The sequence below is a fragment of the Lingula anatina genome, chromosome 3, assembly GCF_051362555.1.
Source record: "Lingula anatina isolate TDL-2025a chromosome 3, LinAna3.0, whole genome shotgun sequence".
Taxonomy (NCBI): Eukaryota; Metazoa; Brachiopoda; class Lingulata; order Lingulida; family Lingulidae; genus Lingula; species Lingula anatina.
The window spans coordinates 22,963,347-22,976,421 of record NC_141769.1 but is presented as its reverse complement, the minus strand read 5'-3'; the positions used below and the strand labels follow the sequence as shown (position 1 = coordinate 22,976,421).

Genomic DNA, 13,075 nt, shown 5'->3' with positions numbered 1-13,075 from the left:
CCCTCCCCACCCAGCTTACTCAGTAATATAAATTCCAATGTAATCAGCTCACAGATATAAATATATATATATATATATATATATATATATATATATATATATATATATATATATATATATATTTCATAATACTACTAATAGATAAATAAATAAAAATGTTCTTTAAAAAAAAAATGTGAAAACATCAAGCTTTAAAGGCTGAGTACGCATGCGCAAGCATATCTCATTTAAGCCCTCCCTCATTTTTACACTCACAGAATTACAATCAAACATCGACTTAACCAAGGTAAGTCTCGTTTAATTTTAAATTATGGGAAAATCATCGTTCACTCCTTCAAAAATGAAGAGTTGTTATTCCTTAAAGTATGAATTTGCAATCCTTATTTAAAAGCAAAAACAGAAAACTCGCGCTTAAGCCAAGATGAAAATCCCTTTTTTTTTCCAAAACAAACGAAACAAACGAAAAATTGTTTTTGGTCATATTTATAATTTATTTAGAGATTGTCATGTCAATGTAGGTTATTATTACCACTAGAAGTAAGATATCTGCAGTTAAAATATTGTATTTAAAGTGAACGTATATCAGTGACAAAAATCAACTTATCAAAAAATAAAACAAGTTTATTCAAATCCCAATATGGATTGGTACATGTATGTGACTTGTCAGTGAAAAAAAATTTAATACATTATTTGTTAAAATAGAAGACTGTCCTTTTTTTAAGAATAATCTCTCTGTTCATTGTCTAAAAAAGATATACCCATCAAGTAGTGTACCAGTATACTAATCATCATAGTGTGCAAATAATTGCAACAAATATAATTGTTGCTAAGTATAACAATATTGATATGTTTTCTGTTGATGGTATTATTTTATAAATATTATACACGGAGCTCAAATGTAAATATAAAATAAAGCAATAGCAAATAACAATTTTACACTGGTCTTTCATTAATTCATTGTTAATTTTCTATTTTTTTTTCATTAAAGAACCTAATTTTCATATCAGTTGGCTTCATCTAATAAAAAACCCTTTACAATGAAGAATGATAAAAACATAACATCATGGCAAATCATAATTGTCATAAATTAATTTTCATTTCTCCTTTTATTCCAATGCTAGTGCACTCTTTCTTTACAAGTGTGCGCGAAAAGCAAAACAAGGTAGGGTGTAATACATGAAATTATACAAAGTTTTTTTTTTTTGCACGTGGTCGTGAATAGTGTAAAATGAGACGGAAAGAGACAATTACTGTCATAAAGATGGAAAGGGCACTTGCCGGTGTTCGACGAGAGACGAGAAATAGAAGGATGGGCAATCAGAATTAAAAAGGAGAAGCATATATCATATATGATAATTATAAAGGCTGAAATGTTTTCATACCGTAAGTTTTTATAAAGGCCAAGCTGGACGTACATGTAGGTTTTCATCGGACTGTGAGTAGATGTTGTTTCTCACTGGCCGCTAGGTGGTACAACGGCTATACTGTCAGTGACATCTACTCACATCAGCCAGATGAAGACCTACGTACAGATTGGTCGTAAGCTTATGCTTTATAATTATCGTATTTGATCCAATTACCAAGCTATTGGACATTTCTGCTGAGATACATGTAAGTATGTACGTAGCAAAATAGTTGATTCTAATTAATGAGAAATTGATTTTCCATCGCTTTAAGCTGCCTTATTTGATTGAATAAAGGCTTCTCTTCCATTACTTTACCTCCCAAAATTTTTTGTCAGCTGTTTCATGCACATCAAAGTTACAATAATGGATTCTTCCAACAGCAATAACTAAACATCATGTATAATAGAGTAGCCCGAAGCGAGGTTAGGCCCCTGCGAGTCCTCAATAACCCTGAATTAAACTATTGAGTGATACAAACAGTGAGGTGTAATAAAGTAAGAAAAAAAAAGTAAATTTCAGCTCTTACGTACCGCACTACACATGCGAGTCAGCGCGGTTTACATTCGATGGTCATTTCCCTGATATAGTCTGGGTGTTAACGCTCTCGTCTCCTGAGAGACTGAGGATCAGCCCAGCTACCATATGAGGCTCTGAAAGCTAGCAAATGAACAAAATCTTTCACTGCTAGACCAGAAACATTGCCGAGGTGTGTACAAATTATATTAATTGGAGAGGCAGAATGGTGGTGTGCAGTTGAAAAGAGAACAGGACATCAAAAATTAGTGAACATCAGAGACGGTAAATCAACAGCGAGTAAGTACGAGAAAACACAGATATAAGGGAACCTATCCTATAAAAAAAAAAGAAAAAAATGGGTATTGATCCCAGAGAATAGTATTGTCAAGTCTTAGAGTCTATGTATGTAAAAATCAAACGACGGGGACACTCCTGACCTTTATTTGCCATTTCTATGGAAGTAACAGAGTGAGGGGAGCGGGGGATTATTGCATTCCTAGGCAGAGGTTATTATAACATCATCTGTCTCATACCCTGATGAAGACCGGCTTGTGAGACATTGAAACATTGAAGTGGTTATAATTCTATTTTTAGCTCTTGTTTGAAGAATCTGTTATTGTAACTTTCTGCATCACTTCACTGTTACTGCAAAATTCACCCCAGAAGTAAGTTTTTGTCATCTGTTTCATTCTTCCCTCAGACATCGTGATCGTCATTCATTTTAGTGTATAATGTAGGTATACATTTATCTGATTTTGATTATTTGCAGTAGTGTCATGTTTCAGTTTTGTTTATTACAGAACCAATATTGTATTTAATTATGTTTCTAAAAAGTACCATATTATGGCTTATTTACTGTTTTATTTCTAGGAAAGACATAAGGTACTTTAGCTTTAAATTTTGTGTGTATGCAGAGGCCAGTGAAGTGTCAGTTTCTGTATTCCTCGCACCGACAGTATTTTCAGTATTTTTTCCCAGTATAATTTTTGTCTTTCCCGATTAGTTTGTATACTTTGGAGCATTTTAGCTGTCAAAGGAGGTAGCGTTAATATATCACTAGAGTTTTCTTCTTTGTACTTGTCATCGCATATCATTTAGTCAAAAACCATTCGTACGGTCATCAGAAGTGTAGCCTACTGTCCCAATGTCACGCCACTGCTGGAGGATAGCCTCCGCAGATTTCCCTACGCTTGCCGATTTTGTGGCACTTGTGTCCATGTACTGCCGATCTTGTACTCAATGTCATCTCTGCATCTTTGTTTTGTTCTTCCTTTGACTCTTCTTGATATCCATTCTGTTGTTTTTCTGGTTTTTCTGGTCTACTTTTTGGTGTTTATTCGAATTCTAGCAAGATGTCCTGACCATCAAAATTTTGCAGTTTTTGCTATGCTAATCGTGTCTTCCACCTGTTTGATCTTATAACTTCATTCTCGATTGAGCATCGATCTTTCCGTGTTCCTCTGGGCCAAGGCCAGCCTTTCTCTCTGATGTGAGGGACTATATCTCCGATCCGTACGTCACTGTGGTATGATTACTGTATCCATGATCTTCTTCTTCAAGCACGTGGGCATTTTTTAACTTTTTCAAAAAGGGGATACTGCTTAAAGCGTCTCCAGCCTGCAGTTATGCGTTGGTAGATTTTTCAGGTCATCTCTTTTCCTGGTGCCAATAGCCTTCCCCAAAACTTGTATTCTTTGACTTCTTCCAGTTGTTCTCGGGTATTGTTCCATTTCTCTTTTTTTCCTCTGACAATTTGTGAGACATGATCTTTGTTTTTCTTTTTGATCTTTTACATCCAGTCTCTCTTTCTTTGTTTTCAGGACGTCGAGCATATTCTTGAGTTGATGCTCACTTTCAGCCCACTTTCTGTAAATAGAATTGGCAGACATCATCATCCTGTTAAGCAGAAAGTGACCATCAACCCAAGAAACATCCAAACTTTTAGTATTTACCCTGATATAAAATAGGAATGGAATCTTTAAGAGAGATTGAATGTCTTCAATGTCTTACTTTCAAGTTCAAACATCAAGGGTTTGAAGACATGCAGGTCGGCTAGAGGGAGAGGGAAGTCTACTTTTTATTTGTTTTCAGGGGATAGCGCGAACGCAGTCCCCCACAATCAAAAATTACGCACCCGAGTTACCCCTATTTGGGGTAATCGCAAGGGTCAGCCAAACCGGAGTGCAATGGTAAGGCCTCGCCCTGGAAGAACCGCCTTAATGATCACGGTTAACTTCTGTGCCAGGTAAGTATGCTGAGGAGTATTTTGTCTCACATTATATTTGCCATGCTAATTCCGACGTCAGCAAGCCGATTTGTCGGAATATCAGCGTCGGCACTTAGGTTAATAAATATGGATCGTTATTGATAATGCATTATGGGCAAATTTATTTCAAAAAAATTATTGTAATAATATTTTGATAATTTTAGATAGGTGTATGAAAATCGCATTATTTTCAAAGTAATGAATTTACATTAAATTTGTAGCTTTTAACGACCACTTCCGGTTGTGTGTATGTTGTGGCCTCGTTTTGAAAATGTCAGCAAAATGCCCTAGATTTATGTAGGTCACTCAGCATAAGGGATGAGGGTAAGGCGACCATGTTTAATAAATGCTTCTTGTAAAGAAAACCTAGGTTTTTAAAAGAGCAGTGGTTGCCGTTTATTACAATGGATGCCTGATGCCTGGCCAACCCTAACCACTACTAAAGACAAAAATTCCATCGACCATCGGCTTCCAATCGAGGAGCACTCGGTGAAGCAAACTACAGTGTAGAACACAGCGCAGATATATTGGTTTAGGCCTAAATACACGACGTCCGTGCTCGTTAGGCTATCTCACCTAATTTGAAGTGATTGATAAGTTACTAAGACATCGCTGAAGACATAAGATAAATGTCTGACCTGACCAATAAAGAAATTCCAACCCAAAACAAAGAGTTTGACCTCATTCCGATAATAAATGCACTGTGCACAGTGTTTTATACTCCGTTTATAGCATCCGTAATGGGTTGGATAGTAATTCAAAGAGCAGACTCTTGCACAGAAAGATATCTGTGGTCTAATAAAAGAAACTCGTCTAGGCCTAGTGTAAATACGAATTCCTTCTTTCTCTGGTAGAAAAGCTTAATTACTACGGCCTATGCCACTTAAAGCTTGGCACCAATAAAAGAAATTGGAAGTTGTACGGATTTGACCTGATAATGACTGCGCTGCAGCGTAGCCTCCTACTCTTTACAGAGTACCAAGGTGCATCTCATGAGGTTGTTACGGGGTGGAGCCAAAATAGGAGCTTCTTCCGACGGTTGACCGACATTGCACTAAGATGTTTTGTAATAACGTTATTATGTCCAAGTCTAGAGTGAACTTTGCGCGGTGGATAGGCCCATAGCTTGTAGTCGTTATGCATAGGCTAAATATTTATTTTCCAATTTTCTAAATTTGACGATTTCGTCAATTTGAATAATCTTACTAGTGCATTAATGACAGCAGTAGGCCTATGCCAACTAAACTTTTAGCGTTTAAGGCTCGATAACTCGAAGACGTCGCAATTTGCAATTTACGCAGTACATACCAAGACGAGAGATGTGATGCTTCGTCGTCAGAATTATCAGTGAAATGTAGAATTATTACTCCTGTTAACTTGTAATAAACATCCGTCTGACTTTGATTATGTTCTGGAACAGCCTCGTCGTCAGAAATATCAATGAAAAGTAGAAGTAGGCCTATTACTCCCGTGGACTTGTAACAAAGATCCGTGTGACTTTTATTATATTCCGAAACTGTCTCGTCGTCAGAAATATTAAAAAAGTACATCTATTTCCCCTTGGACTTTTAAAATATATTTGCCTGAATTTGACTTTTGTTTCCAGTCCGACACTCCTTCTTCATCAGAAATGTCACTGAAAAGTAAAGGTTTCGCCTTGGGGCCTTTGTTCCGCAGCAGTCCCAGCTAGGTGTGGCCAAGTCGAGTCGTACATGGCAGTGTCGACGGTTGATTGAATACTGTTCAAGCGAGTTGAATTGGCCTTCAACAACAAGTATTTAACACATTTGACCAAATTAGTCAATCATAACGTAAGAATTTAGCAAAAGGTTGTCAGCGGACGTGGACGAGTTTATTCAATATAACATCTCTAGCGATCTCTAGATAGCAGGAACACTTCATTCGGTTTTAGGGGTGTTTTAGGATGAAATAACAGTATTTTTTTGGTATGCATGTGAAATGATACACTGTCACCCTTTTGCGTTGTATGCTTTGAACAGCTTTCGCAGACGCTCGAAGTGTTCTGGTGACAGTGTATTATCCCGCGAGTATCATCTCTTGTTTCCAGGCTATTATTTGCGACGAGTCACCCCGACGCAATTGCCTGTGCGTATGCGTAATTCATCGTTTACAGTGTCTCTAGTGTTATTAATCATGATGACAAGTTTTGGTTGTTAGTCATAATAGCTTGTAACAAAAATTTGAAGCTTATGAAAAATTGCGTCACTCGGTATTTGATAGAAAGGATTAAACTGAAACCATGAGTTCTCGGCGTCTCAAAAACCTGATTATTGTGTTTTTTCATGGGGATTTTCACGTGAAGAATGCTCTTTATACAGGTTATTTTTTCATCAAAGAGAAAAAATTACACTGATGATTTTTTTATGAAATCACGTTTTAAAAATTAAAAAAAAATCATTTATTCACTGAAATTTTCTGATTAAATTCAACTGTGTATTGTTTTAACAATAGTTTTAAAATAATCATAAGTTAAGCCTTTTTCACAATCTACACATGCAAGAGACACAGCATTCAGTCACACCGCCAACTTCCTCATTGTTTGTTATTATGCAGTGCAATGTATCAGTAATAGTATCAGTTCACAATAACATGCTTCGCTTATTGAGTGGCGATATTGTTTGCAATAATTAAATGTCTTACAACTTCAATAAGTTACAAATAATATTTTGTTTGACATTTATTTGTTCAAATATCAGTATTGTAATTGTGACATTACCATAAATTTAAATAATCTCTTTATTAACTACATCATTATGCGTGACGTGGCGTCGTCATTTTATGCCGCGATCTATCATTAGTAGAGTTCAAGGCGGTGCTTCCGTCTACGCAAAAATTGTGTTGCTATTGCAAAGGCCTCCAGAGAGCATGGGGTGCAACTGCCATTGCAAATAAAGCTAGATCGTTATGTTTGTGTGCGGTCGCAATTTGTCGAGGCCAGAACAGCTTTAATTGCTGTTACGTATAGTTACTACCAGTTATAATGCTTCGCAATTAGAAAATGAATTATTTTGAGTAAGTCTCGAGGTGATTTCCAGGCTCTTTTCAAATGGATGATATGTTAAACAATAATCGAGGAATAGAAGACGAAGGCCTTGGAATGCACATATGCCGACATGTGCTATTTAATTAAGACGCAAAAGACTGAACGAAGATAAGTTGCGTTGCAGCGTTTTAATAAAGTATTAAATGTTATACAGTAACCACGGATAAGCTTAGGCACTCCATCCAAACTGTAAGTTGTTATTTAATTCCTTTGGCTGCCAACTCCTCCTTTACCCGTGAAAAGTACGTTGGGTCAGGGTATCCATACCTACAACAAAAATTAACACATCTAGAAGTAATGAAGACGATATTATTTCAGCGTTAGTTTCTAAAATGTATCCATAATTGCTAACACATGCGAACATGCTTGTGATATTCATTAATTATTACATTTTCCAAGTATTTTAGATGCTTCACAAATAAATGGATTAAACTTGATTTTGCTGAAAAGCAGTGTTCTTTATCATGGCATTGTGTACTTCTTGCTAGTGAGGATGATAGAGTTTGAATTGAGAACAGAGCTACAGAAGTAAAGGCCACAGAAGTTCACAACTTACTCTGCAATCAACAAACAAGTGAAAGACTACAATCAGCAGAGGCAAACCTGGCCATAGCATATTTAGAAGCCAACCAAGACTATATTCAGAAGAATATGGATGAAATTAAACACGAGAGTAAAGGAGACAATATCTCTTCAGCATGGAAAACCATTAACAACATTACAGGTAGAAAAAGAGCAAATGAGTGTCAAGTAAAAGGCACATCTCAACAGGAGAGACTTGACAACTGGCACAAAACCTTTGAAAATCTCCTAGGAAATCCACCAGTAGTTTCTGCTGAAGACGAAGAGATTCAACAAACCTTTGATGAGCTTCCAATTCGAACAGATAGCTTTGGTGAAGAAAAATTGAGGGGAGCTAAAGATCAGCTTAAAAATGGAAAGAGCTATGGGGCAGATGAAATACCAGGAGAGGTTATTTTTTATCGTCACACAGAAGCAGCAGCAAATAGATTTCTGCTCTAGGTACCCACACATGGCTCATTGAGCACACGAATCAAAACTTACGTCCAGGTTCTCCTTGAGGACACTGGCTTGGAGCATATAAATGAGCTTGCCAGTATCATGGAGGACTGTAGGGCCTGGAAGTCTACTTATGCTGTCACCTAATTAATGATGTTGACGGTCGTCTGCGGTCGATATGATTAATGGATTGTTTGTGTACTTTGGGTAGCACATAGCACCTGGCAGTAGAGAGTCGAGTCAAATTTAAATAACAAGAGCAACACCTTTACCAAACCCAGATATGATCCACAGACTAAAACATACTAAATGATAACACAGAATTATTTTTGTCTGAATCCATTTCAGAACAGCTAGAAGCTTACCCGCACAAATAATTACAAATCATTTCAACTTACTTTGATACCCCTCCCGTGCGGCTAGTTTTTTGGTGCACGTCATTCCACACTACGACATTGTCCTGTCCGGTCGTGACGGACCGACCGATGGTGAATAGAAGCTTGGCCTTAAAGGCTCTGTCTAATAGTTTAAGAATCTCCCTGCCTTCTGCATTATTGGGCAGAAACGCTCTGCGTTTTGTACCTTTGTACGGCTCGCCTGGATTAGGATGCTCCTCCTGGCAGTAGAACAGAGTTATAAGTTATGAGGTAAAGAAACTTACATATGCTAACATTGTTTTTTCCATCACGACAATCGCTTATCAAATGTACATATTAGTACCAAAAATTCGTTCAAGATCTGACTGCCTTTGAATTTGCTCATTCATTTCTTGTGTCGAATATAATGCAATTGCACAAGTAAAAAAGCACCAAAAATGAAATGAATTCGGTTACCTTCTGCTTCCCCGAAGGAAAATCGTAATCGATGACAATCGTGTCTGAGCCCTCGTAGCCTGGAAGAGACTCGCGTTCATAGCTGACACTCATGGTTCCTTTTGGTTGGTTCCCTCTTTGTTCGCCCAGTAGATCACCGCAGATCGGGCACTTGTTCTGGATCTTGAGGGCTCGGGACAAGCACTCCTTTAATTTGATGTACAGATTTAAGATCTGTATAAACCTGTTTATCTCAATAACATTAAAATCCCTCTAATTAATGCACTTCATCTAAAAAAATGTCATAGTGACGTGGTTCGTTGTGTTCTATGGAAGCAATCGTCACATTTTATAAATATTTTAGTTTCATTTCCATTGATGTAAAACTTTATACTAAGATCTGATATCTACCTTGCAAAAACTGTGTCCACATCGTTTCAGATCTTGTCTCTCTGTAAATGTATCCATGCAAATTGGGCACACAGCTTCGTCTTCATGGTCTTCAAACGGAGACAAATCAGTACCCCAATCGTATGCTGAAAAGTTCGTATTTTGTTTTTGTCATCATATCATGATAGAATAATTTCATTTTTAGTCTGCTTACAATGTATGAGTAAACATTAATGAAAGCGATCTGTCGATCTGCGAACTGCTTATACTTTTTATGTACATTTGTAGTGGAGTTAACCATTACACATTGCACTATATCAAAAGCACCGCTTTCGAAGGATTGATAGAAATTACCAGACTCTGTGTCATGGGTCTCACGGGATGCCGTCTCAAACTGGTCAGTAGGATCGCACAGAGGAGAACTGTATACGTCATCTGCTTGGTACAAAGCTCCACGCTGATATACAACACCAGAATCTTCATCGTCATATTTCCTTGCACTGTATTTGGCCGTGGAGGTGTCATAACCTACTGCGCCTGCGCCGTTGTCATGCCATCCCAGCGGCGTTGCTTCTGCTCCTCCAAACGTTGACTGCTTTACTTTCATGTCATCAGAGAAATCATCGTCCTGCTCGAATATTTTGCTATAGATAGAGATTGTTTCTTGACCAGTGTCAACCATTCGGATTTGTCGAAGTGTGTTCCGTTCTTGTTCGACTTTCCTTTTCAGGGCTCGCTTCATTGCCGCTGCCCCCTCGTGTTTCGGGACGCCATAAATGCCTGCGACAGATAGTTCTTTATATAATTCGAGCTGACCAAAACCCAAAATTAATTCAAATAAAGAGTAAAATCAACTTACAAACTTTAAAACAATTTTTAATCCATCTAGTGTAAAATAACCCAAAATGTGATGTAATTTTGGATCAGTGGCACGTGCAAACAAGAAAAAATGAAATAATTTCTTCCTCATTTTTGTGCAAAACATCACCTAACATTTAATAAATTTATTAGAACATCATTTTTAAATTGGTCTCATTTGTTGATTTAATCGCCGCACCGTAACGAACGATTTGAATTTGTGAAAGTCTAAAGTGAGAATTTTTTATAAAGAAATCGACTCATTCGATAAGTGATAAACGGAGTTGATATGGGACAACTCACCAGTACTGATGGCAGGTATTGCGACACTGTGAAGATGAAGGTTACCGCATTCAACAACGATATTTTTCACAGTTTCCTCCAGAAGGTCTTTATAACCAGGCATTCGCACATGGGGTCCCACAGCATGGAGCACATAACGACAAGGTAGACGGCCGGCTCCAGTGGTCACTACGTTCCCAGTGGGGATACGTCCACCATACGCTCGGCGCAGTTCAGCGGATTCTTCTCTCAAGCTGGGCCCAGCGGCGTCGGCGATAGCTTTGGCTACTCCTCCGCTGTGATGAAGTTCTTCATTGGCCGCGTTGACGATAGAGTCCACTCGCTGTTTGGTGATATCTCCTCTATGAAATGTTAGTTCAGCACCATTGTTGAAGTAAAACACAAACGGAGATGTTTTCGTTTGATTTTGTGCAGTCTCTTTGATTATAAGCGATCTGTTGATCGCCTTATATAGAGGTGATGGCTCTTCGGTAGGTATCGGCCTGCTGCTGGCGGTCTTCCGTAAGCTCGGTGTGTATGCTGCTGTTGGGCTGGTAGCTTTGTATAGTGCTTTGCTGATTGCTTTAGGTTGCCGAGACAACGATTGCTTTTCGTAATTTTTTAGTGCAATGGCCTCACCAGAAAATTGCTTTGACGCCGACCCTATAGGCTTATCAGGCTTTAAAGTCTTTAAAGCTGAATTTCTCGAAGAGAGAAACTTTTTAACGATAGCATCCATGTGGATTCTATCACCAATGATTTCTAAATGTCTTGGTGAATTTTTAATAGGCCTTATTATAACCTGCGAATATGCTTTTTTAATTTTGTTCAACGTGCTAGGTTTTTCGACGGAGCAAATCACATGTGAAAGTTTACTGTGCACTCTGGCGCGTAAGTTTGTCAAGCGGCCCAGTCCATCGTCACTGTCATGTTTACTTTTACCAACAGCATGCACCCTTCCCCTATTCCAAAAGAGGACTACGGTACATTCTTCTTCAATAGCGCGAACAGCCCCCTTCTGGCGGATTCGCAAGTATTCAAACTCCATAAATCTCATTGAAAGTGTACTTTCGTTTTGCATTGTTGTTCGTCTATTCATGTTGAGACGGAATGAGTTTTCTGTGCAGTCGCCCCAGCAATAAAATATACAATTTGCTCAGTTTTGATTGATCTAGTAGCGAAGAATAAACTTAGTTAAGAAAATAAAATATTCCAACACACCAATTACAAATGTATCTCTTTTTTTTTCAATTCCCATGGAATTTATAAATCGACACCCTTTGTTTTTCTGCATGACACACAAGAAACAAAAAGTACGTCTTCGTGTGCAGCGTGGTGATACTGGAAGGTACAGTGTACTTGGCTTTCTAAAAACCCTACTTGCATTAGCAATCCACTGGACCACCAACTTGAAACGCTTCTGAAAATCTTGCACTGCTTAATGAAAACATAACAGGGATCAAGGGTAGAAGCCCGGGAAGATGTCCGTGCCAAGTCTACAGCATCTTGAGCTTCAGAGATAACTTGAAACAAATCTCTACTATATATAGCCTGGCATTGTCGTTTCAAGTATGTATAGGCCTACTTTGGAATACTTACAGCTGTCTAGAAGATTTATCTAGAATAAATGAAGCGAGCGTTTGTCCTAGTCCAGTGTATTCATTGGGGAATTCCCCAACCGAATTCAGTATAGAGGGCGCTTGGTTAAAGACGAACAAGAAGGCGTAAAGTTTGTGCTGTTTTTGATTCAGAAAATCCTGCATATTCATAGTATGTGAAAGTAAAAAAAAAATCAAGAGCTGGCGCGTATGAGTATAAAACTGTTTCTCACTGGTTCGTTTTTCACACAAAAAAAAAATAAATAAATAAATAAATAAATAAATAAATAAATAACCAGGGTGTTACATCTAAAACAATAAAAACTGCTCAAAGCCAGTAATCTGGGTTTAATTTTACTGCTGGGGCATTTTGAAAGAATTTGAATATAAATGCTTCTTATGTACACATTTCAGTAACTTGTAAATAAAGATCCTCTGTTAGAAAATGGTGAGTGTCAAATAAAAAGGGCGCCAACTCCATCCTTCTGCCTTCCCCCATGAATTTAATTGGACTAACACTCATGAAAGAGATGTCACTTCTTCATCAGTTCTCGGTGACCAGGGAGTGGATGCCAGACGGTAAGGATACGGATGTTTTAGTTTCAACCGATTGAGCATATAAAATTCTAGACTTATTTATGTTAGGCATTTGACGATAACTAACTTGTGTCTCAATTTCTTCCTCAATATTTCCTTCAGCATTTGACATCTCTTGGAAAGGAAAAAAAAAGTAGTTTCACCGTAAGTTAAATATATTTTTAACACCCTTAGTAGTATTAGTAGTGGGAGTCGAAGTTTTGCCTGGGAAATAGTCAACAGAGGAAATGCTGTGGTATAATCCGTATAGAATTCTCGCTATTGGC

At 37.8% G+C, this 13,075-nt stretch overlaps 1 protein-coding gene and 1 non-coding gene across 5 annotated transcripts; both read right to left on the bottom strand.

Annotated features, from left to right (window-relative positions):
* Window positions 1-4,010: 4,010 nt before the first annotated feature.
* On the bottom strand, window positions 4,011-4,175 carry LOC112042309 (U1 spliceosomal RNA). Its single transcript, XR_002886468.2, has one exon. It is a non-coding gene; the product is annotated as a U1 spliceosomal RNA (small nuclear RNA).
* Window positions 4,176-6,598: 2,423 nt separating this feature from the next.
* On the bottom strand, window positions 6,599-12,193 carry LOC106179902 (uncharacterized). 4 transcript variants are annotated; one of them, XR_015333532.1, is made up of 7 exons: window positions 10,636-12,189; window positions 9,829-10,254; window positions 9,496-9,620; window positions 9,106-9,291; window positions 8,671-8,888; window positions 8,318-8,493; window positions 6,599-7,519 (listed from the first exon to the last, which is right to left on the bottom strand). XR_015333532.1 is itself a non-coding variant. In XM_087009341.1 (6 exons), exons 1-6 carry the CDS (start codon window positions 11,711-11,713, stop codon window positions 7,450-7,452), a joined length of 2,103 nt encoding a protein of 700 aa, XP_086865467.1. In that variant the 5' UTR covers window positions 11,714-12,189; the 3' UTR covers window positions 6,599-7,449. The 4 variants fall into 4 exon arrangements, 3 of the variants coding, with proteins under 3 accessions (XP_086865467.1, XP_086865468.1, XP_086865466.1); XM_087009341.1 differs by lacking the exon at window positions 8,318-8,493; XM_087009340.1 differs by lacking the exon at window positions 6,599-7,519 and having other exon boundaries at window positions 7,654-8,493.
* Between the last annotated feature and the right edge of the window lie 882 nt (window positions 12,194-13,075).